At 44.8% G+C, this 26,278-nt stretch overlaps 1 protein-coding gene across 2 annotated transcripts in view; it reads right to left on the bottom strand.

Annotated features, from left to right (window-relative positions):
- The window catches only part of sema3h (sema domain, immunoglobulin domain (Ig), short basic domain, secreted, (semaphorin) 3H), an 82,056-nt gene that overhangs the window by 24,715 nt on the left and 31,063 nt on the right, over positions 1–26,278 (bottom strand). For both annotated transcript variants that reach the window (XM_056422598.1, XM_056422599.1), the window contains one exon: positions 9,439–9,593. In XM_056422598.1, the coding sequence (XP_056278573.1) occupies positions 9,439–9,593 (155 nt within the window). The remainder of the gene's footprint in view (positions 1–9,438; positions 9,594–26,278) is intronic.

The raw sequence follows: 26,278 nt of genomic DNA, 5'->3' as shown, positions 1-26,278 counted from the left end.
GGAGGTTTTAATACCAGCTTCAGGGAGGAGAAAGTACAATAAAATAAACACCTGGCAGCACTGCTGAGTTCTATGAATGAGTCAAGCTGTTTGATGACCCAAAGGTAAACCATAATCATTTTGTCAATCAGAAACATTTGTTTTTAGAATATAATTTGTGTGGTTACACCTGTTAGGATAGGATAGGATAGGATATTACTTTATTCATCCCCAGGGGGGAATTTAGTGAAGCAGCAGCAAATGGGTCTACATTTATACAATACAATACAATGAAATAGCAGGGCAGGACATATTACATTTAAGCCCCAATGCACTCATTTGGGTGCATTTTTGATATTGTGTTATAAACTGTCTATAACATTATAATAAACATGAGCAAATGTGTTGTACATCAAATTAAAGAAAACAACTTGGGCTACAAGTATCAGCTACTTTCATAGAAGTATCATCTTTATTTACTCTTAACCAGTAACATATAAACTAATATTTACACATCTGAACAAAAGCTCACATATGTTGCATTTATTATAACACCAACATTATTCAAATAGCTTTTGTGGTTGCAGAGCTACAGCCTTTTTAGTTTGGGGATGTCATTTCGAGCAGAAACATAAAAAATCGGTGGGGTTCAAAAGGTTAAGAATTTTAAAAAGTACACAAGTTTGCCAATTGGAAGTTTTTATAGGACCTACTTGAGAAGAATCAGATTGTGTGCCTATTATCTTCAAAGAACAACACTAAAAAAGCTGATTTGTTTTGGTTCGCCCCAAACAGAGGAAAAAATACATGCTTCATCAGCCAGTCCACAGGTCAGTTCACTATAATATATATTCAATGTTATTGTATGTCGGCTCTCTCTGCTATGTGCATCACTGCCAAATAAGAAAAGAAATGACAATGTTCTTGAAAAAGAAAGATAAAACTCTAAAATTCAGAAATGAGGCGAACAATGGAACCCTGTCAAATGTATGGCTCGGGGCAGATCTGGAGACGGAGACCTCTTAAGTCTTTTGTTAACTGTCTGAATCATTGTGTTGGAATAAAATCAATAGGTTGTTAAAAATCAAGTCGCATTTGCTTTGTGCCTGTTTAGGTTAGACTAGTGTGTATGCGTATGTGTGTGTGTGTGTGTGTGTGTGTTTGTGTGCGTGTGTGTGTTGTGAGTGCGTGCATGCGTGCAGGTTTATAAATGGCTTATTAGGAAATGGATGATCTCACCAGTGTATGAATTCAAACCTAACCATATTCACACACGAGAGAGAGAGAGAGAGAGAGAGAGAGAGAGAGAGACTGAGACTGAGACTCAGACTCAGAGAGAGAGAGAGACAGAGAGAGAGAGAGAGGCTTAGTGTAAAATGGCCACATGACTAATCGAAATTCTTCCTTGGGTCTGTCATTGCCTAAGAGACCAAAGCAGTGAAGCTGAGATTGAGACGATTGCAAGCCCTCAAAACACACCTCTTACAAATCGCTTTCGCCTGCTCAACCCCTTCCTCCGATATGACCCATTCAACTTCTCCAGTTTGCTTTCCTTTATTTCTTTGTTACCAATATGTTCTGTTTGTTTGTTCTGTTTGCTTTGTCTTTCCATTTTTTGTTTTGTTCCGTTTGTCACTGTCTCTTGTCCCCATGTAAAGCGTCTTTGTGTATTCAGAAAAGCGCTATATAAGTTTGAATTTTTATTATTATTATTATTATTATTATTATTATAAGTAATCGTCTCACTGCAAAGTTGAAAAATGCAGGAAATTAACTTTTGTTTTAGTTCAAATCCCAATCATTAATAGTGATATAAATAAAACAAGATCTGTGCATCGATATTGGCCCTCGCAGATAAATCTCAAGCTGTCGTTTTTTGCTTCAATCTAGAAAATGTGACATCAACTCTTTGAAAGTGATTAATGACAACTGATGGTTTAAGGAAACAATTTATTCTGGATGTCCAGTAATTGTTGCCTGATGTAGTCGGTACCGCAGAGCTCGGTGGGGAGCCGAAATGATCAGATTAGAGATCACGTTCCCCCTTATCTCCAAATACCACACACTGAGAGGAACATCGACCACCACTAAAGGATTCTCACCTGGTAAAGACTGTGGTTAATGGAAACTCACCCCTCTGTGAAGAGCATGCTGGTTGTCAGTTTATACAACATAAAGGAGTGTGATTAAATGCAATTTAGAAATCACTGACAGAAAGTTAAAAAAAGGAATTATGCAAACCAAACTAATTTGATGTTGTTACGTACACTAGTATACATGTTTTGGTGACCGCACCCTCATTTAAGCAAACCTGCTGCCCTTATGTTGCGTCCCACTTCGAGCCATCAGGAGACATAACCATGTTGATAAATGACTACATTCTATAGTTTGGGAGAGAAAAGCAGTGGTGAAAAGGAAAAGAAAAGAAAATGGAAACAAAAGAAGTACCGAGGATGAATATAGAACAAATATGCAACAAATAGCCACAAACACACTCAAACCCTTGGTGACCCTTTGTGTAATGTGGGTTGCCAGCTGCGGATTCACACAGAAGGAATGCCTTGAGGGTTTTTGGCCTGATCAAAGAAAAATGCATCTGAAGGCAACAGCGTCATGTTTGGCACTTTGCCCTCAACTGGGATTGACTGGTGGAACTGGTTTACGTGTCCATCTCTCTGTGCCACAATTTGTTTTATTGAGGCAGCAGGGCTGCGCACATGTACAAGTATGTGTTAGGTAAAAATCATGATAAAGAAAGACATAAAAAAGTGGGGATATGTTTGTCTCAAGCTGCACTGACAAGAAGCTCTGGATAATATAGCAGAGAAACTAAACAGAAATGTAGAGAATATGTCACTGTGAGTGGTTTTAACACCACAAGGGAAAAAACTCCACACGAGCTGGAACAGTCTAAACAGACTATAAATACTGTATGCACAAATATATTACTTTACAGCCAGCACGGAGCCGAGTTCTGAGTTTTCTATGACTATCTATCATTTTGTTGGCTGACTGCCTGGCTAAGTGGGTGGCTTGCCAGCTTGACTGCTTTCTGTCTGTCGGTCTGTCTGCTTGCCTACCTGTTATACCTGATAGCTTGCGTGTGTGTCTGACTGATGAGGGTAATGATTTGATCCGACAGGGCAGAGTTCTGAAAATGCGGGCCTGTCGCTGTCCTTGCCAAGATCCTGAACTCATCACCATGTCTGTCTGTATATAAAATGAAAGCAGCAGAAGGAACCCAGGTACTGTAATAAACCTATAATTTATATCTAATTTCATCAATTATAGATTTGTAAAGGATCAGATTGATTTAAACTGCTTTCCACCCAGATTGTACATCCCTGTGGTACTTGCTGCAAAACATTGGTCACTCCTGTGAGTGTGAAAATTGCTTGTACTGATGTTGTCAAAGTTTTTTGTAAATTGCACCATGTGGTGAGTAGCATTGCAGGAATAGAGTGTATAGTGGTAACTTGACCAGCTGAATCAAGAAAGGGCAAAGCAGAGCAGAGGCTCTGCCTCTGGGATTTAAGATTCATATTATTGATGCCGTGGGAAAATACTGCTCCTTAAAATGTTGGTATAAACCCTAAACATAACTTGATTAGTTTGGCACATTAGAAAGTGCACAAAAGCAGAAAGCACTTGATGGTATATGAAATCCATAGGATTTAAATAGATAATGAATTAACCATAGATAATATAAATGTAATTAACAGGCTGCACACATTTTGTTTTGTCTCCTGATAAATGTGGCGTGCAGGTGATCCGTCTGTGCCTTTGTTCATAAGTGGATCCAACTGGTCTTCTTTAAAAGCATAATCATTCTCCAACAAAGATTCAGCTGCTCACCAGTTAACGTGGATAATGGTGGATTTAGGAATGTGAGAAATGTGCAGAAATAATTTGTGGCCCGACTGGAATTCATAATCTTGTTATCTGAAAGTTAGAAAAATTAGTCAACAAATGAGTTAATCCTGGGTGTCTGAGTAGTAGTTTAGTTTGCTGGGATCATCTGTCCCTCTTCTTCACCTGCAAGTCATTTAGACCTTGCATTGACTACAGGGGACTCAATAACATTACCATAAAGAACCGCGACCCACTCCCACTCATCTCTTCTGCTTTCGAGTTGTTGCGGGGGGCTACCATCTTCACAAAGCTAGACCTGCGTAACGCCAATCACTTGGTCCGGATCCGAGAAGGGGATGAGTGGAAGACAGCATGAGTGGAAAACAGCTTTCAACACCCCCACTGGACATTATCAACACTTGGTTATACCCTTCGGTCTAACAAATGCCCCAGCCGTCTTCCAGGCCCTGGTGAATGATGTGCTCAGAGACATTTTAAACAAGCAGTTGTTCGTCTACCGAGACGACATTCTTATTTTCTCCTGGTCCCGAGAGGAGCACATTCACCATGTCCAAGCAGTCCTTCAACGTCTTCTGAGGAATTCTCTGTTCATTAAGGCAGAGAAGTGTGAATTCCACGCCTCTTCTGTCTCCTTCCTGGGTTACATCGTGGGACAGGGGATCGTGCAAAAGGACCCTGCCAAGTTGGCAGCAGTGATGTCCTGGCCCATCCCTGACTCGCGTAAGCAGCTGCAACGATTCCTGGGGTTCGCAAACTTCTATTGAAAGTTTATCCGTGGTTATAGCACCGTGGCTGCCCCACTCACGGCCCTCACCTCATCTAAGGTCCAGTTCCGGTGGACACCCTCGGCTGAGTGGGCCTTCCAGAGACTGAAGGCCCAGTTTACCTCTGCTCCTATCCTCCAAGTTCCTGACCCAGAGCAGCAGTTTGTTGTTGCGGTGAATGCCTCCAATGTGGGAGTGGAGGCCATCCTTTCTCAGCGGGCTGCCAGTGACCAGAAGCTCCACCCATGCGCCTTCTTCTCTAGGCGGCTCTCTCCTGCTGAAAGAAACTATGACGTTGGTAAGCAAGAGCTGCTTGCCGTTAAGCTGGCCCTTGAAGAGTGGCATAATTGGCTTGAAGGGACCAGTCTGCCATTTTTGTGTTAGACTGATCACAAGAATCTTGAGTACATTCAGTCTGCCAAGAGACTGAACTCCCGGCAAGCCAGATGGTCTCTGTTTTTTACCCGGTTTAACTTTTCACTCTGTTACAGGCCCGGTACCCGTAACGTCAAGCCAGATGCCCTGTCCCGCCAGTTTGTGGACAAGGGGGATTCCACCCCTTGTGATGACAACATCCTTTCTGCCCCAGTCTTGATGGCCTCTATCACCTGGGAGGTAGAGGAAAGAGTCAAGGCGGCCCTGGAGGCCCAGCCCAGCCCGAGCTCCTGTCCCCCTGACTGTCTGTTGGTTCCCCAGACCCAAAGCTCGGAGGTCTTCAGTGGGCCCATAGCTCACTTGCCATGCTGGGAGCCAGCGTACTAGGGATGTCTTGCAGCAGAGGTTCTGGTGGGCTACTCTAGAGAAGGACACCCGGGAATTCGTCAACGCCTGTCCTGTCTGCAACCGGCACAAACTTTCCCACCAGGCTCCCGCTGGTTTCCTACAACTACTGTCGGTGCCCATCGGCCCTGGTCTCACATCTCCCTGGACTTTGTTACTGGTCTCCCACTGTCCAAAACACACAGCCATCCTAACAGTGGTAGATCTGTTCAGTAAGATGGCCCACTTTGTGCCCTTGCCCAAGCTCCCCTCGGCCAAGGAGACTGCTGAGCTGGTTCTGCTGCATGTCTTCCGGCTTCACGGTCTTCCCACGGACGTAGTCTCTGATCGGGGTCCTCAGTTTACATCTGTGTTCTGGAGGGAGTTCTGCACATTCATTGGGGCCACAGTCAGTCTGTCGTCCAACAGCCAAATTGAGCGCAAGAACCAGGAAATGGAGACGGCCCTACGGTGTTTGGTCTCCGAGACTTCAGCATCCTGGTCCCAACAGCTCCTGTGGGTGGAGTATGCCCACAATACCCTGACCAGCTCGGCCACTGGTATGTTCCTGTTTCAGTGTGCCTACAGGTTTCAACCTCCATTGTTTTCGGCCCTGTTGAAGGTTTCCTGCCCCTCAGTCCAGATATTTGTCCGCTGCTGCCACCGTACCTGGGCCAAGGCCAGACTGGCGCTCCGACCGTTACTCCACAGCAGCCAACCGGCGCCGCTCTAAAGCCCCGATCTACCAAGTTGGCCAAAAGGTGTAGCTATCGACCAAAGACTTACCCTTGCGAGTGGAGGCAAAGAAGTTGGCACCCAGGTTTATCGGACCATTCGAGGTGCTGAAGGTCATCAGCCCGGCAGTAGTGAGGCTCAAGCTGCACCGGGCCATGCGGGTCTATCCGTCGTTCTACGTCTCCAGAGTAAAGTCAGTTCGGGAGTGTCCACTGGTCCCTGCTGAACAGCCTCCACCGCCACCACGGTTCATCGAGGGAGGTCTGAACTACGTGGTTCGCCGTCTGCTTCGTTCCCGCCGTCGCGGAAGAGGGTTACAGTACTTGGTCGACTGGGAGGGCTATGGACCAGAGGCGAGATGCTGGGTCCCGGCCCGACATATCCTGGATCCACCTCTCATGAGAGTTTCACCGCATCCATCCTGACCAGCCCTCAGAGGCTCTGTGCCCACAAGGGCTACCAAGCCAGCCGTTGTTCCCTCCCTCCGGCAGCATCAGACATCGGGGAGGAGTCAGCTTTTGATGAGGACAACTCACCCGCCGATGAGGAGAGGGGGGAGATCCTCTCCGCCCACCTGGCGTGGCGATTTTGTTTTGGGATGTCAGGAGCCGTCCCTTTGAGGGGCGATTCTGTAACTGTTTAGCGCCACACCTTCCTGTTTATTAATTGTTTTCATCCTGTCTAACTAACTATAATGTTATTCCAGATCCTGCTTCCCATCTCGTCTGTCCAACTCCCTTCACCTGCCTCTGATCACTCCCTAGCCAATCCCTCATTCCTATCACCTGGTCCTCATGCCCATCTCACCTGTTGCCCATTCCCTCATTAGTCCCTGTCTACTTAGGTCCCCTCACTTGCCCTTGTCCTCTGCCAGATTGTCTTGTGTTTTTCCGACCAAGCCCTCGAGCGTTCCACACTGTATTTATATATTTCTGTCTGTTCCGTTCCTGACGAATTCTAAGTAAAGATAATTATTTGCAGTGCTGTCTCCGGAGTCGTGCTTTTGGGTCCACCCAAATCGCCCCGTGACACTGCTGCCATTTGACTTGGTGTTTATCTGTGTATTATATTTTTTATCTCCAAGCATTCATAAACAATCAACTTGTGTTCTGTATGTTTGTATTGTTCCTTGCCTGGAATGATACGTGAATGACAGTGTGTCCTCCAGTTCTAACCAGTGGTGTATAGTAACGAAGTAGAAGTACTTCGTTACTTTACTTAAGTAGTTTTTTTGGGTATCTGTACTTTATTTTACTACTTATATTTCTGTTTACTTTTACTTTTACTTCACTACATTTTGCAATGAAAACTTGTACTTTTACTCCGATACATTTCCCCTGAAACAGTATCGTTACTCGTTACTACGGAAAAAAATAATCATGAGAAACATCAGGGACTGTTGTGGAACACACCGCAGCGCACCTGAACGCAGCACGAACACCAGGTTGGGGATCAGTGGTCCTTGCCGCGTGTTTTCTCTTCCCAGTGATGCCCAGGATGTTAGCGAGCGGCTACAGATACGACTTATTTCATGTGGAGCAGCAATGGAAGCTACTCGAACAACCACGGGGACCAAGATCAACGTCCGTGGCCATATTAGGGCGAACTCTTTTCTTTTGTCGGAGTGAAAGTTTCTTCCTACCGGATGAAGTGCCTCTTATGCCGACCGAAAGCTACGGAGATATTGGCCTTCAACAACTCACCAACCTCAGGAAACACATTGAGGTAAATTAAGATTAATCCCATGAGCCGCAACGTTAATGTTTGGTCATAATAAACCTGTGTTGTCCTCAGGATTGGAGTACGATATATCTTTGGCAGGAGAGGGGGAGGCAGGTGTCTGATTGTCCTCCGCATGTTGTATGTTAGACTAACGTTCGCTAGCTATCGTCAATTAAATGAGACAATTAGCATGAGTGGAGTAGACGGATCTCTAGCGAGTTAATGAGCTGAAGAAGTGTTGACAGTTGTGAGAATTTGTTGATTTGAGTTGTCTTGGCTATAATATAATGCTAATCATTACAGCATTATTATTATTATTTGTATTAATATTATAAGAGTGACGGTCCAGTAATGGCGACGATATTGATTTGGGACTGTTGTTGTGTTTAACTACAGAGATACAAGTACATATTCACAAATCAACTCTTGATTGCACGGACAGTGCATGAAACTAAATGTATAAACCTCAAATTAAAACAAACTATTTTGTACAAAACTTTAGGTTGGGGTCATGACATGTTAGGAAGTGTTATTAATTCTATCATTTATATAATACTCTCACTTTATTTCAGGAATGGACTACATCAAGCAGCACATGGAAGAACCCTCCCTGCAGCTATGTGATGCCACCAGGTCCAGTTCATCTGATGAAGAGGACTTCTTCTTCGTCATCTCAAGCGCGTGACAGCAGCAAACGGCTGGATGGAGACGTGGATCACGTTGACTTGCTGAAATGCTTCCCAACTGTGTGCTGCTGTCTGTGAAGCTAGACACACTCTACCTGCATCAGGGCCTGTGAAGCTAGACACACTCTACCTGCACCAGGGCCTGTGAAGCTAGACACACTCTACCTGCACCACCAGGGCCTGTGAAGCTAGACACACTCTACCTGCATCAGGGCCTGTGAAGCTAGACACACTCTACCTGCACCATCAGGGCCTGTGAAGCTAGACACTCTACCTGCACCACCAGGGCCTGTGAAGCTAGACACACTCTACCTGCACCATCAGGGCCTGTGAAGCTAGACACACTCTACCTGCACCAGGGCCTGTGAAGCTAGACACACTCTACCTGCATCAGGGCCTGTGAACGGCTCTTCAGCATCGCAGGACTCATCTTCAGCCCCAGAAGAGCGACACTGAAATCTGTCCATTTTGAAAATCAACTTCTTTTGAAGATGAACAAGACATTTTTCACTTTCAAGTGATGATTCTGGTTGTTACTTTTGGTTCTGCTTTTTTCTGTGTTAATCGTGTTTTTATATTTTAGTAATTTCATAGTATTCATATATTGCTAAGTTCATCCTAGCTCATACTCCTTGTTCAGCACCCAAACAAATAAACTTCATAATTCTCAAAATTCTGACCCTTTGTTTTTTTTATTAACAGCATTTACTTTTACTTTTACTTTCAATACTTAAGTACATTTAATATCAGAAAATTACTTTTGATACTTAAGTACAAAAAAAATCAGATACTTTAATACTTTTACTCAAGTAGTATTCTCATAGGTGACTTTTACTTTTACTTGAGTAATTTTCCAGTCAAGTATCTTTACTTTTACTCAAGTATGACTTTTGGGTACTTTATACACCACTGGTTCTAACCTTGCGTGGGTTCTGCGTTATGTCGTCCAGACTGGTAGACAGTAGGTTATCTTTCATGGCCACGTAGAGACGCCGCTTGTCTTCGTCAGGAAGTATGGCAGGCAGGTCCTCGGCCACTAGGGACAGCGTCAGCAGCCGGCCGTTTTGAATTAGCTCTGAAAGAGGAGAGGAAGACAATCTTGAATTGAGGCTTTTTTCACTTTTGAAAATGTGAAAAGAGAATCTGCAAAAAGATTAACAAATATTCGCAAATATCTGTTTTAGTAACAGATGGTCAGAGTTGTTTTGCCTGTTAAGAAGAAGGTTTTTCAACAATAAGATAAACATGTTATGGTCAAAGATACAAACCTCCCCTCGCCAGCAGTATCTATCACATAGAAAAGTTCTGTCTGTTGTTTGGTTTGCAGCTTAGTTTCTCTTATCACACTGGACACTCCAACCAAAAACAAAACAACTGTAACATATCTTGTACGAATAACAAACACACACAGTACTAGAACTGCATCTCCAGACAGATTGCATGATAACGAGCGATTCTGAAAGCACAGATAACGAGCACGCAGCGTACATGTTTTTTAAATGATTACACTGTTGCACCATGTAAACTATAACAATTATGAGAAGATTGCACGTCCGTCTGTCTTGTGTTAAGTTTCATAATTTAACTGCCAAGTGTTCTTTAGTGAATTGGACTTGGCATTGGCTCGCGAAGCTAAAAGCATAAACATTTCGGGTTTAAAGCAGCAGAGGCATGGCTTCACACATTGGCTGCTCTAAATAGCAGTAAGAGGCAGAGACGGAGCTTATGAAACACAGTTTGAAATTTAAAACACAGAAAGCAGAGGGGGAGGGGAGTAGGGGGAGACAATAATGTTGGTAAAATGCACATCCCTGTTCAGTAACCAGATTATTCGGTGAGGCTTTAGACTTAATGACACCAAAGGAACGAGAGGCCGAGGAGTAACTTTTCTAATCTAAGTGTATAAACCAGGCCCTAAGGAGAAATTAAATATATGGGATAATAATACTGCAATTAACATAAATATGGCCCACTCAGTGTGGCTTTAGTACACAATATTGGTTCACTCAGGGGAAGATTTAGAAGGAGTTATAAATGATTTATCATTTTTCACTGTGGAAGCAGACTCACTTTTATGAAAAGAGAGATCATTTATGTTTTGTATCTTTGGTTGATCATGTGCTTCTTCCTTTACAGTGGAACATACGGCGGCGCTTCCTTGAGAAGCTGAATGTGAACTGACACAAAGATCATACAGAATAAAATCTGTTCACTATTAACAGCTCTACCTCACTGAATCACACATGAGTCCCTGGATAGTACAGCGTGGATGAGAAATTCACTGATTTTCTACCTGTGTCAAAACCAATTTTTGTAAGGATCAACAGCAAATATGAACATGTGTTGGAAAGCTATTTAATTTAATTTTATGTTTGATGCATCTGTCTCCATCAGATTCCAATGCAATCCAATGTAGTAAAAACCTGTTAACCAACACGAGCCTGTGATAAAAGGGTTTAAAAATACCAACGTAAAAGTTATTGTAACGGTTCCTCTCCTTTGTCCACCACATCTACAACCCAACAAACAAAAATCTATCTGTCACAATACTAATCTCTTTGCTGACACATCATTGTGGCTGCCCCTTATTCTATAAATACGCCACACAGTATTTCCTCTCCAAACACATGGCAATTATGCTAATGATTGTCTGACTCAAGCAGATGTGGGATCTAAGAAAAAAAGTAATGAATGACTCTTACAGTAATACCCTCTACACTCAGCTGTATCTTTTCTTTATATGCTACACATCATTTTATTGGCACGTGGGTTTAAAATAAAACAGATGAAAAAAGTCAAGAAAAGATGAAGAGACTTATCAAATGAAAATGTCTTGAGAAGAACATAAAAGAAAATGGAAAAAAGTGGGACACTGTTGAAGTGTTGTAAATCAATCCAAAAGAATGAGAAATAAATGAGACGAGACTGCTGAGAAGGACTGTAAAAAGATGACAGACTTATGAAATAATTTTTTTAAATGAAGAGACGGCAAGAGATAGACAGTAAATCACTCTGATCATACTTGTATTAGTTTGTTTAAATTAATACTCAAGAACGAGACCATTCACACTCTGGTGGTACCAGATAGCCACGATAGCCAGTCGGCAGGCATCTGTCTTCTCCTGAGATTAACTGTACTTCTCTTTGTCAGGGTTGATGAATGTAATCTGTACAAACTGCACAGTAGTATGTGTGTGCCAGTGTCCTGCGGGTTAAACGGTGTCGGTTGATGAACAGATCTCTTATTTAAGCCCCTCTTAGTTTGGACATTGTGGTTAAACTGTCTAAAATACTATAATAAACATGAGAACATATATTCATGTTGTACATCAAATTAAAGAAGATAACTTGGGCAATAAGAATCAGTAAGCCATTTCAACATAACTCAAACAGCAACTAAAATAATCATTACAATATCATAATCATAATGTTGCCAGGATTCGGCCACTCAGAACGTTTCCGGAACTAGCGACACGTAGCTCCGTGCTATCGTAAAAAACGCCATGAGACACTCCTGGACATTGTCTGGACTGGCTGTCCAGTGTAGCTACAACAAGCAAGAGAGATAAAACAGGGAGAGAAAGAGATTTTAAAACTGTTTTTATTACTGACTCTAAATCACAGATAAAAGGCTTTTGGGATTAGCAGGTGCTTGACAAGGAAGTGAGGCAGGAAGAGTCAGCAAACATGACTAATCTGGAGGGGAAAATTCAGGAGGAGAGGGAGGTTTTAATACCAGCTTCAGGGAGGAGAAAGTACAATAAAATAAACACCTGGCAGCACTGCTGAGTCTTATTGATGAGTCAAGCTGTTTGATGACCCAAAGGTAAACCATAATCATTTTGTCAATCAGAAACATTTGTTTTTAGAATATAATTTGTGTGGTTACACCTGTTAGGATAGGATAGTGTAAGAGCCACAAGTGTGTTTTTAGTATATTTAAGTTTCAGAATTGTTTATAATTTAATATTTAGAATTATGCTCACGGTGGAGGAATTATAAATTAAATACATTGAAAGATCTTTATGTTAATGACTGACGCTCGGGTCAGGCTATTTAATGACGTCATGACGGCAACAGGTGTAAGAAAAGAGCCGCATTAGACATGAGAGATATAGTTTTTTTTACCGTAAGACCATGAGATCGTTTTGAACGTTTATTATTTTGTATACTTTGTCAGCGTTTTTTGCTGTTTAAAATAAAATCGAAAGAAAAGGAAATGAACGGTCTCCTGTCATGCGCATGAGAGGAAACTCACTGTGTCTGCAGCTCTTTAGCAGATTAAGAAAACAACAACGACGGAACGCCGCTACATAAGTAAAAAAACTATTCCAAGGAGTTGACAAGTGGATTTCAGATGCCAGCTGAAACCCGAGGAAAGGATCTAAAACCCCGAGCGCTGCGCCGTGGTGCTGCTGACCGAACGAAAACATCGGAAAAGGTTGGAAATACTTTTTGAACATTTGCACGCAATTTTCACATTGCTTTATTAATATGATGGCCGAAGATAAGGAGTTAATGAATGCTGAAAGAACGGAAGCTAAGAGAAGCAGAACGTTAACGGAGAAAGCACTGGAGGAGAAGCTGTACAGGCTCATTGGAACCAGGAGAGGAGTATTAGCTCGGATAACTGGAAAAAGAAACGAAATTGAAAGTTTAATGAGTCATGCGGGCAATCTTCAAAAAGTGCAAAAGTTAATGGATAAGTATTTAAACCTTCTTGTCAGTGAGCTTAAAAAGATCAGCGGACAAGTGGGAGAGCTTCTGTCTGAAGAAGAAAAAGATGCAGATATTAACAACTGGTTGGGGCCAAAACTGATGACTATATGAAACAGTTTGCAGTAGAAGCTGAGCAATGGATGATGTGTGCTTTGAGTGAAAAAGAAATGAGCAAAAAAAGTACAGCTGATGATGATGACGAAGACGGTGATCAGGATGAAGATAAAGAGGATGTGAATCCTGAGGATAGTGCTTCACAAGTGACAAGCGTATCTGCCCAGTCAGGCAGGTCATCAGTGTGTGCTTCTGAAGAAGCAAAGTTAGCTGGCCTGGTGGAACGCGCCTCAATTTTACAGAAGAAGCAGGAGCTTGAGTTGGAGTCAGCGCTTATTAAAGCCAAGCTGGAAAGGCTGACTTTGGATGCAGCAATTGCTGAAAAAAGAGCTCAAGTAAAGGTGCTTAACCCTTGTGTTGCCTTCGGGTCAATTTGACCCGATTCAATGTTTCACCCTCCTGTCGCCTTCGGGTCAATATGACCCGATTCAATGTTTAACCCTCCTGTTACCTTTATATTTACTAACATATTTTACCCTTGAGGTCAATATGACCCCAGCGATTAAAATCTCCAGAAAATTATTAGAATTAATATTGTTTTCCAAGTTTAAGTGTGAGGTACTTTATGTTTGTTTGTTGACTCCCGAAAGAACACCGACATTAAACATTGAATCGGGTCAAATTGACCCGAAGGCGACAGGAGGGTTAAATATTGAATCGGGTCAAAATGACCCGAAGGCAACACTAAAAGCTATGAGAAATCAGAGGATGGCATGAACAGCTATCTTTACTCACAATTTGAAGTGCAAAAGGAGGAGTAAGAACTTTCCCCACACACTAGCACAGCTGAACGTGGAGGTACAGTTTGAATGCGACCGCAGCAACTTACAGAACAACAAGCTGCGAGGCCAAGACAGACAGACAGCCCTGACAGACAGCGTGACAGAAGCAGTAATGCAATTCTTCAAGTAATGCAAAAGCAAAATCTGATCACGGAAATGTTGGTTAATCACCAGAAACAGGCTCAGCTACCAGTTAAAGAGGTTACAGTTTTTAAGGGTGATCCACTTACCTACAGATCATTTATCAGAGCTTTTGAACAAGCTATTGAACAGAAAACTAATAGTGATCCAGACAAACTGTACTACCTGCAACAATACACGGCAGGAGAACCGCAGGAACTCGTACGTAGCTGTGAGCACATCCCATCACGCAGAGGGTTCAGGGAAGCGAAACGACTGCTTCAGAAGAACTATGGAGATGAGCTGATGATAGCAAGTGCTTACATTGACAAGGCCTTAAAGTGGCCACAAATCAAGTCTGAAGATGCGAAAGCACTGAATACTTATGCTATATTTCTGACTGGATGTCGTAACACAATGGAAGATGTGGAGTTCATGGCGGAGATGGATAATCCCACAAATATGAGAATTGTGGTTTCCAAATTGCCATATAAAATGAAAAAGAGATGGCGCAATGTAGCATTTGACATCAAGGATGGTAGAGAATCGCCATGGACCCACTCTTTGGAGACTTCCAAGACAGACGCACATCTACAGTCATCAAAAGCAAGGAAAAGGAGAAACTTTTCAAAAGTGGAATGAGAGGAAGCAGCTTCGCAACAAATGTGCCGATGGAGAGGAAAAGGCCGGATGCAACAACATGGCAGGCCAACCCAGTTAAGGCAGCTAACGCCTTCGAACCGCCATGTCTTTTCTGTCAAAAGAATCACACATTGGAATCGTGCAGCAAGATTTAAGGGCTAGCACACAAGGATCGTGTAGAATTCTTGAAAACAAAGGGAATATGCTTTGGATGTTTAACACGAGGACACCTGAGCAAAACGTGCAAGAAGAGGATGGTGTGCACACAGTGCTCACAGAAACACCCAGACATCCTTCACATAGCGAAAGAAGCCAACACTGATATTTCATATAAAGTGGCGAGTGAGGACAGTTCTTCAAATGAAGAGGTCTCAGGAGCCCAGAACTCAGTTAAACCAGAAATAGTTGGCTATGCTGGGACAGGAAACACAGAGTGCATGCTATCGATTGTGCCAGTGAAAGTAAGATCCTGTAAAGGTGGAAGGTGGATAGAGACGTATGCTTTTATAGATCCTGGAAGTACAGCTAAGTTCTGTACAGACGAGCTTCGAAAGAGGCTGAACATTAAAGGAAAACCGACTCAGATATTATTGAGCACTATGGCTCAAGATAAACCTGGTGAGCAGAAGCTAATCAACAGTCACATGCTCTCAGAACTGGAGGTGTGCGGCCTTGAGGACACAAGGTACGTCCAGCTGTTACACCCAGACCCTCTGGGTAGTTCTGTGTTCACTGTCTGTTTCTGTTGTGTTGTCTGTCACTCACCTTGTCTCTCGTTTCAGACTCCTCCTTCCTTGTGTGCCGCCCTCCTGTGATTGCAGACCCCGCCCTCATTGTTTCCACCTGTGCCTCATTCCCCTGTGTATTTAGTCTGTGTCGACCTCTTGTCTGTGTCGGTTCGTCTCTAAATGTTGCCCAGTAAAAGATGTTACTTTTTCCTGAATTCTGACTTCCTCATTTCCGCAATTGAGTCCTACGATCCGTGGCGCCCCGTCAAGTCCTGATAGTACGAACCGACCAGATATGGACTCAGCGGACTCTGATCATCTCCGTCAGGCTATCGCCTCTCAAGGTGTCCTCGTGGGTGGTCACGACCACAGGATCAAGAGCATGATGGATTCCCTCCAGACCCTCACGGCTAACGTCGACCAACTTGGACAGCAGCTCCACCAGATGGCAACACAGCACTTCTCTTCGGCCCCAGAAGCCCCGACTCCTCCTCTGCCTCCTACCCAGCCCTCCGTTGGCTCCCGGGAGCCACACGTCCCAGAGCGGTATGCTGGAGATCTGGGTACATGCAGATCTTTCCTCATGCAGTGCTCCTTAGTCTTTGACCAGCAACCATCTAGGTATTTGTCTGATAGAGCTAAGATTGCCTTTATTATGGGTTCACTCACTGGGAGAGCGTTAGCTTGGGCTGTTAGCATATGGGAGAGTCAGTCTCCCGCCAACTCCTCATTCCAACTCTTCTCTAGTGAGATGCGGAAGGTTTTTGATCATCCTGTTAGCTATAAAGACATTGCCTCACGTCTGCTCTCACTACGACAGGGACCCCGCAGCGTAGCTGAGTACTCTATTGACTTTAGGACTATAGCGCAGGGTTCTGGGTGGTCTGATGTATCTCTCCAGGGGGTTTTTCTCAAGGGACTAAATAACCCAGTGAGGGAGGAACTAGTTGTGAGGGATGACTGAGAGTCTCGATGCCTTAATCGCTCTTGCGGTTAGGCTGGATAGCCGTCTTGGGGAGCTTAGGAGAGAGAGACCTAGCCGCTCTTTTAGTTTTCCAGCCCCTGGTCCTGCCTCTCCTTCTCTCCACTGGAGATCCGGTCCACGCCTTGACCAAGATCTATTTCCCCGCAACCCCTCTACCGGCCCAGCCCCTGGGTTCGCTGCTTCTGTCAGCAACTCCGCTCCCCACCTCTCCGCTGAAGAACCCATGCAGATCAGGAGGACCACCTTGACTCACGAGTAACGGCAGCGTCGGCGTCGAGAGGGCAGGTGTATCTATTGCGGGCTGAGGGGCCACCTCATTGCCTCCTGTCCAGTAAAAGACCGGGCTCATCAGGGAGAGGGACAACAGTGGTGAGCCGTACAACCTTGTCCGTAGTTCCCCCTCGGTCACTCCCAAGGGTTTCTATCATTTCTCCAACCGCCTCTCTCAATCAGGAGGTGTTGGTGGATTCCGGTTCCGATGCTAACCTAATGGACAGTGAATTGGCTTGCAAGCTAGGATTGGAGGTCCACCCCCTCGCCAGACCCTTGGAAGCTAGTGCCCTCGATGGGCGGCTACTCTGTCGGATAACTCATCGCTCGTCTCCTGTACAGCTAGCCTTCCCAGACCATCACACGGAGACTATCTGTTTTCACTTGTTCCAGTCCCTGCAACACCCCCTCATTTTGGGCCACCCCTGGCTTACTCAACACAATCCTCACATGGACTGGGCTTCGGGGAGGGTGATAGCATGGAGGAGTGAGTGTTCTGAGACATGCTTCCCCACAAGAACATCTCAGACTTTACCCTCGCCTACGTCCCAGCCAGCGCCTATGCTGGATCCCGATTACCCGGACCTTTCCAAGGTACCAACATGCTACCTTGACCTTAAGGAGGTATTTAATAAGGCCCGAGCCACCGCTTTGCCTCCGCACCGGGAGTATGACTGCGCCATTGATCTGCTCCCGGGATCTTCTCCTCCCAGGGGAAGGCTCTATTCTTTGTCCGTGCCTGAGACGCAGGCAATGAAGGATTATGTGACCTCCGTGTTGGCTGCAGGTCTGATCAGACCTTCTTCATCTTCAGCGGGAGCAGGTTTTTTTTTTGTCAGCAAAAAGGATAAGACTCTCCGCCCCTGTATTGATTACAGGGGTCTGAATGACATCACCATCAAGAACAGGTACCCCCTCCCACTTATTTCTTCGGCATTTGATTTGTTACAAGGTGCTAAGGTCTTTACCAAGCTCGACTTAAGAAATGCCGATCATCTGGTCAGAATTAGGGAGGGGGACGAGTGGAAGACTGCTTTCAACACCCCTAGTGGGCATTACGAATATCTCGTAATGCCCTTTGGACTAACCAATGCTCCAGCTGTTTTCCAGGCCATGGCGAACGATGTTCTCCGGGACCTACTTAACCTCTCTGTTTTTGTTTATTTGGACGATATTCTTATCTTCTCCCACGATGAAGAGACTCATCGGGGTCATGTCAGACAGGTCCTCCGACGCCTCCTGGACCACCAACTGTTTGTAAAGGCGGAGAAGTGTGAGTTTCACATCGCTACCGTTTCTTTCCTGGGGTTTATTGCGTCGGAGGGCAAGGTGAAGATGGAGCCGGGGAAGGTCGAAGCAGTCACCGATTAGCCCACTCCTAGCAACCGCAAGGAGGTCCAACGGTTTTTGGGGTTTGCTAATGTCTATAGGAGGTTCATTAGGAACTTCAGCTCTGTTGCAGCCCCCCTGCATGTTCTAACCTCTCCTGCCGCTAGGTTTCAGTGGAATCTCACTGCTGACGCTGCCTTCCAATGGCTTAAGAGAGCATTCACCACTGCTCCGGTGCTTACCCTCCCAGACTCCCGCCAGCAGTTCGTGGTGGAGGTGGATGCCTCAGATATGGGTATTGGAGCAATACTTTCCCAGAGATCTACAAATGATAATAAGCTGCACCCCTGTGCCTTCCTCTCTCGGAAGCTTTCACCGGCAGAGAGGAATTACGATATTGGAGACCGGGAACTTCTCACCGTCAAAGTGGCTCTGGAGGAATGGCTGCACTGGCTGGAGGGGGCGGAGCACCCATTCATTGTCTGGACAGATCATAAGAACCTTGAGTACCTGCGAACAGCGAAAAGACTGAACCCTCGCCAGGCCAGGTGGGCTCTATTCTTTTGTAGATTTAACTTTTCTTTATCTTTCCGCCCAGGTTCTAAGAATGTGAAACCTGACTCCCTGTCGCGGCTGTTTGATCCTGGTGCCCCTCCCAACCCCCCCTCATACATTCTGCCCCCGTCCTGTCTGGTTGGGGCTGTCACGTGGGACATTGAGGAGAGGGTTAGACGGGCTGTCGCAAATGTTTCTGTTCCCGACGGTTGTCCCCCCAATAGGATGTTTGTACCCTCTTCCCTCCGAGCTCAGGTCATCCAGTGGGCACACTCGTCTCGAGTTTCCTGTCACCCCGGGGTGCGGAGGACTATGTTCGTCATCAAGCAGCGGTTCTGGTGGCCCGCGATGGAGAGGGAGGTAGGAGAGTATGTGTCTGCCTGTCAGGTGTGCGCACGAAGCAAGGTTCCCCGAAGTCCTCCGTCTGGCCTCCTACACCCGCTACCTGTTCCACATCGCCCCTGGTCGGACATCTCTCTGGACTTTGTCACTGGGTTTCCCCTGTCTGAGGGTAACACCACCGTTCACACGGTGGTGGACAGATTTTCTAAGATGGTGCACTTCATTCCCCTGCCAAAGTTGCCCTCCGCCAAAGAGATGGCAGAGGTGGTGCTATCTCATGTTTTCCGTCTCCATGGTTTCCCTGCAGATGTGGTGTCGGACCAGGGCCCCCAGTTTGTTTCTAAGTTCTGGAGGGAGTTCTGCAGTCTCCTGGGTGCCACGGTCAGTCTGTCTTCTGGGTACCACCCCCAATCCAATGGTCAGATGGAGCGATTGAATCAGGAGTTAGAGACAGGCCTTCGCTGTCTGGTGTCCCAGAATCCCACTACATGGTGCAGACACCTTATTTGGGTGGAGTATGCACACAATACTCTTCCCTCATCATCCACTGGTTTCTCCCCCTTCCAGTGCGCCTATGGCTACCAGCCACCCCTGTTTCCTGCTCTGGAGAAGGAGTCTAGAGTCCCCTCCGCTCTGGCCATGGTCCGCCGCTGCCGGCGCACCTGGGACCGAGCCCGCCGGACCCTCCTCAAGAATTCAACCCGGTACAAGAGGACGCCGGATCTACGGCGGACCCAGGCCCCTAACTATCGCGTCGGCGAGAAGGTATGGCTGTCCACACGGGACCTCCCCCTCCACGCGGAGTCGCGCAAGCTGGCTCCTCGGTACGTGGGCCCCTTCCCAATATCCAAAGTGATCAACCCTGTAGCCATGAGGCTCAAGCTCCCGAGACCCATGAGGGTACACCCAACGTTTCACGTGGCTCGTCTGAAGCCAGTCAAGGAGAGCCGGTTGGTTCCTGCCACCAGACCCCCACCACCACCCCGTCTCATCGATGGCGGCCCTGCCTACACTGTCAAGCGTCTCATGGCGGTTCGGTGCCGAGGCCGTGGTTGACAATACCTCGTGGACTGGGAGGGATATGGCCCAGAGGAGAGGTCTTGGGAGAAGGCCAGCAACATCTTGTGCCCAGACCTCATCAGAGACTTCCACCTAAGGTTCCGACGAACCTGGGCCGTCAGGCGCCGGCCATAGAGAGGGGGGTACTGTTACACCCAGACCCTCTGGGTAGTTCTGTGTTCACTGTCTGTTTCTGTTGTGTTGTCTGTCACTCACCTTGTCTCTCGTTTCAGATTCCTCCCTCCTTGTGTGCCGCCCTCCTGTAATTGCAGACCCCGCCCTCATTGTTTCCACCTGTGCCTCATTCCCCTGTGTATTTAGTCTGTGTCGACCTCTTGTCTGTGTCGGTTCGTCTCTAAATGTTGCCCAGTAAAAGATGTTACTTTTTCCTGAATTTTGACTTCCTCATTTCCGCAATTGAGTCCTACGATCCGTGGCGCCCCGTCAAGTCCTGATACCAGCTACCCAAAGTCTTCACACACAGCAGTATCCCGGTCCAAAAGGAAAACATTCCGATGCAACAACATCTGCAAAAATGGCCGTATCTGCATGAAGTAACCTTACCACACATCAACGCTGAGGTAGAACTTCTCATTGGAGCTAACATCCCAAAGGCAATGGAGCCGTGGCAGATAATTAATAGTCGGGATGATGGGCCCTACGCTGTGAGGACTGTCCTGGGCTGGATGGTGTGTGGACCCGCAAAGAACGAGACTAATGATTCCAAGATGGAGTTGGCTCATTGTAGCAGTACAACACAGACTTTCCAGAACGGCGCTATGATGACAAGGAAGAGATGTCGCAAGAAGACAAACAGTGTATGCACTGAGTGCAACAGACAACAAAGTTTGTGGATGGACATTACTGCGTAGGACTTCCATTGAAACATGAAGCAGTTAACATGCCAAGTAACCGCTGTATGGCAGTACAGCGAGCTGCTAGCCAGAAGAGAAAACTGAAAAAGAATGATGTCTTTCTTGAAGACTATAAAGGCTTCATGAAAAGCATGCTAGATAAAGGCTACACAGTTGAAGTTCCTGAGGAGCAGCTTGACCGTGATGACTACAGGGTGTGGTACGTTCCTCACCATGGGGTGTACCACCCGAAGAAAAAGAAATTACCTGCCAAGCTTCTGTTAAGAGATCTTTGTAAAGAAAAGCAAGAATGGGATGAAGAAATCAGTGTTGGAAAAGCCAATCAATGGTGCAAATGGCTGAAAAACCTCACGCACCTCTCAGACTTCCGTATAGATAGGTGCGTTAAGCCTATGGGATTTGGACAGGAAGTGAAAGCACAGTTGCATAATTTTTCTGATGCCAGCGAGAGTGCCTATGGCACAGCATCTTATCTTGTGCTGGTAAATGAGCAAGGCAAACCCCACTGTTCCTTTGTGATGGGGAAGTCAAGAATGGCCCCGCTTAAACAAGTCACTAGACCAAGACTTGAATTCACTGCAGCAGTCATCGCAGTTAAGGTGGACAAAATGCTACAAGAGGAGTTGCAAATCCCTCTTCAGTGGTCCATCTTCTGGACTGACAGTACGACAGTTCTGAAATACATTGACAACCGGACATCACGCTTCAAAGCCTTTGTGGCAAACAGGATTACTCTCATTCAAGAGGCTACCAAACTATCACAGTGGAGGTATGTCAGAACATCACAAAATCCTGCTGATCAAGCCACCAGAGGCATGAAAGTTAAGAGCTTCATAGAAGACGATATGTGGAAAAAAGGACCTCAGTTTCTGTTGTGGCCAGAAAGTGAATGGCCACAGAGGCCAGATAATGAGAAGCAAGACACGCAGGAAGATCCAGAGGTCAGAAACATTGATGTGTATACGATCCTTGCCGAGGAGAGTGCTGACCCTATGAACAAACTGCTTCAGTTCTACTCAAGTTGGGACAGACTGAAGAGAGCAGTTGCATGGATTTTGAGAGTCAAGGAAACTCTGATCCACCTGAGGGACAAAAGAAAATAATTACAGCACTCCATTGGTCAGGTCAAAGAAAATCCACAGACTGAAATTACGTATGCAGCAACAAATGAAAAAGGTCAAATCTGACATAGAAAAGAACACACTAAGCTGGGAACAGTTGCTGGCTGCAGAAGTGGAAGTTATCCGACATAGTCAGAAGCAATGGTTTCCTGATTAAGTGAAGGCCCTCCACGGTAGTGGAACTGTCAAGAGAAATAGTCAGCTATACAAGCTTGATCCCACATTGCAAGATGGCATCTTAAGAGTTGGAGGACGACTGGATAAATCCACCATGACAGACGGTGCCAAACACCCAGCAATTCTGTCAAAAGACTCCAGAGTTGCCTCCCTCATTTTGCTTGATCTGCATGAAAAGACTGGACATTGTGGGCACAACTACATGTTGTCGCACTTAAGAGAAAAGTTTTGGATTCTGAAAGCAACCTCAGCCATCAGAAAACTGATCTCAAGATGCAAAGTCTGCAGGAAACTCAAAGGCAGAGTGGGAGAGCAAAAGATGGCGAATCTGCCGGAAGATCGCCTAACACCAGACCAGCCACCATTTACCAATGTGGGCGTAGATTACTTTAGCCCCTTTGAAGTCAAACGGGGCAGAAGCACTGTCAAAAGGTACGGTGTAATGTTTACCTGCCTCGCCATTAGAGCAGTGCATATAGAGATAGCAGACAGTCTTGACACCAGCTCTTGCATCAACGCCATACGCCGCTTCATAAGTAGAAGAGGCCAGGTCTCCATCATGCGCTCTGACAATGGCACAAACTTTGTCGGCGCGGAAAAAGAGTTGAGAGTGGCCATTGAGAGCCTGAACGAGTTAAAGATTGAAAAAACGTTGCAAAAAAAGGGCATTAAATGGATGTTCAACAGCCCGGCTGCTTCCCACCAAGGAGGAGTTTGGGAGCAGCAGATTCGTACTCCTTGGCGCCCTTGTGAGAGAACAGACCCTCACTGACGACGACCTACAAACACTGATGTGTGAGGTTGAAAGTATCATTAATGGACGACCACTCACGAGCCCGTCCGATGACCCATTCGACATGGAGCCTCTGACGCCCAATCATCTGCTGTTGATGAAAGTGCAACCCAACATGCCACGAGAACCTTCAACAGGAACGATCAGTATGCAAGGAGACGCTGGAGGCAAGTACAGTACCTCGCAGATCTGTTTTGGACCAGATGGACTCGAGAATACTTACCTCTCCTCCAGGAACGGCAAAAATGGTCAAGGTTGAAGAGAAACTTCCAGCATGGAGATGTGGTGTTAGTAGTTGACAGCTCGTCACCACGAAACACATGGATAATGGGAAGGATAACCCAAACCATACCGGACTCCAGTGGAACTGTACGCAGAGTGAAGCTGCAGACTAAAACCAGCACGCTGGAGAGACCCGTCAACAAGCTGTGTTTACTGCAAGAAGCAACGTGAACACAAGAAGACCAGATGATGAAGAAATGTAAAAAAAAGACTGTTAAACAAGACTTAGATTAGCAGTGATTATGAATATTTGTTTAGTTTGATACTTGATTCAGTTGTTGGCTCTTTGAATTTAAGTTATTTGATAATGGTGTAATCTTTAAGCTTAACCATTAGGGGCCGGATATGTAAGAGCCACAAGTGTGTTTTTAGTATATTTAAGTTTCAGAATTGTTTATAATTTAATATTTAGAATTATGCTCACGGTGGAGGAATTATAAGTTAAATACATTGAAAGATCTTTATGTTAATGGCTGACGCTCGGGCCAGGCTATTTAATGACGTCATGACGGCAACAGTTGTAAGAAAAGAGCCGCATTAGACATGAGAGATATAGTTTTTTTTACCGTAAGACCATGAGATCGTTTTGAACGTTTATTATTTTGTATACTTTGTCAGCGTTTTTTGCTATTTAATTTAAAATCGAAAGAAAAGGAAATGAACGGTCTCCTGTCATGCGCGTGAGAGGAAACTCACTGTGTCTGCAGCTCTTTAGCGAATTAAGAAAACAACAATGACAGAACGCCGCGACAGATAGGATAGGATATTAATTTATTCATCCCCAGGGGGGAATTTAGTGAAGCAGCAGCAAATGGGTTTACATTTATACAATACAATACAATGAAATAGGAGGGCAGGATGTATTACATTTAAGCCCCAACGCACCCAATTGGGTGCATTTTTGATATTGTGTTATAAACTGTCTATAACATTATAATAAACATGAGCAAATATATTGATGTTGTACATTAAATTAAAAAAGACAAATTGGGCTACAAATATCATCAAGCATCACGGATATATGAGCCAAAGAACACAACCACATTAATCGCTTCATAGCTTTACAGCCAGCAAATGCAACTTACTTTTGTTGTTTAGAAGAAGAAAAAACTATTGTCGCCCATGGATTCAATCTGACATCCCGTGTATGTGTATATCCCTTTAAAAATAAGGCCGACCCTTGGGGAATATGTCAAAGTCAGCTGTCAGGAAGTTCAATTTCAGCAAATCGGATTTCACATTTCAAAAATGGCAATGCCTTTCTGTATCCTATTGGCTCACAATGCTGTCAATCTTGTCTTTCTTGGTACCAATCGATTCTATTGGCTCTAAGAATTCCAAAGACAAGCCGTTTTTTTAAATCCGCCCTTTCTCAGCAGAGGTATCTGCATGGCAACAGCTTATGAGTGACAGATCCAAAAACCGGCTTCAGGTGCACGACGCAAGCGCACAGCACCACTTTGTTTTATTCTTCTTTTATCTTTGATTTACTGTTGTAAAACCATAGACTTATGGATTTAAATTTACATAATATTTTGAACATCATAAGTAACATAAAAGTGAAATATATGGTATGGTACATGAGAAAAGTCAAATGGCACGGATGGTGCTCAAATGTGGCCAAATGCACATTTTAGAGACCTCGACTAAATTCTCTTTACTAAAAAGTCTCCAATTGTTGTTCTGCTTTATTTTTTCTAAGTCATACTTTGCAGAGAGACTGTTCACAATTTGTGTTATTATATGGATGATTTTAGGCCTTTGCTGGGCATCCTCCCAAGAGATATTCATCCTGAAACTCCTTTTTTTCCAGTCGAACCTGAAACTTCTATTTTCATTGAAGTTTCATCTTTATTTACTCTTAACAAGTAACATATTTATACTAATATTTACACATCTGAACAAAACCTCACATGTGTTGCCTTTATTGCACCAACATTATTCAAATATATTTTGTGGTTGTAGAGCTACACCCTTTTTAGTTTGGGGATGTTATTTCGAGCAGAAACCTCAAAAATCAGGTGGGGTTATAACACTCAGGCCATGCAGGTGCCGATTGTTCAACTCACGTCTCTCTCTGGTAACTAAAGATGTGTGCCAAGTGGTTCGACGTGGCATTAGAAATCTTCTTTGTGAAGACCCAGGTGCTCCAATCAAGTGTTTTAATTCAATTCAATTCAGTTTATTTTATATAGCCCAATATCACAAATTACGATTTTTTCTTCAGAAGGCTTTTACAGCTTGAGTTCCCATTCACTCGTCTCCTTGTGCACTTGCTACAGTATAAGCACCAGACAAAGAGAATGTGGAAAAGTCTATCATGCTTAGCTACATTTACAGGAAATTTAATCTGATTAGTTTGAACCCGGTCCAAATTTATCAAAATGCCGAACACGGTGCGATGACAGGTTTCCACAACTCTGCCCAATTAACAAGGTGCATGCTGTGAGCCCATATGACTTTTGTTTACAGTTCCTGTCTGTCATTTAATGATGTGATCTGGAGGGAGAAGAATTGCAATTACAAGTCTGCTTTTCTTTTGGACAAAAGAAAACTTTTAAAATCTGATAATTATCAATTATTAATTTTTTTTACACTTTCAATCTGTATGTTTCACTGCGGACGTGAAGCACACAGTAATTGTGGAAGTGTAAAACGGGGGAGGAGAAGGAGGAGGAGAAGGAGGAGGAGGAGGAAGAAGAGGAGGAGGAAACAGGATGAAAATGGTCTGATGGGTGAAGACAGCTGCGAGATGAGAATAGGCAACATATCTAAACATGACAAGTTTCAAGTTTCAAGTTTTTATTGTCACATCCCCTTTTATACAAGTATAATCGGTTCGTGAAATTCTTATGTGCAAAACACCC

The sequence above is a fragment of the Pseudoliparis swirei genome, chromosome 9 (genome assembly GCF_029220125.1).
Source record: "Pseudoliparis swirei isolate HS2019 ecotype Mariana Trench chromosome 9, NWPU_hadal_v1, whole genome shotgun sequence".
Lineage (NCBI taxonomy): Eukaryota > Metazoa > Chordata > Actinopteri > Perciformes > Liparidae > Pseudoliparis > Pseudoliparis swirei.
This window is presented reverse-complemented; position numbering and strand designations above follow the sequence as displayed.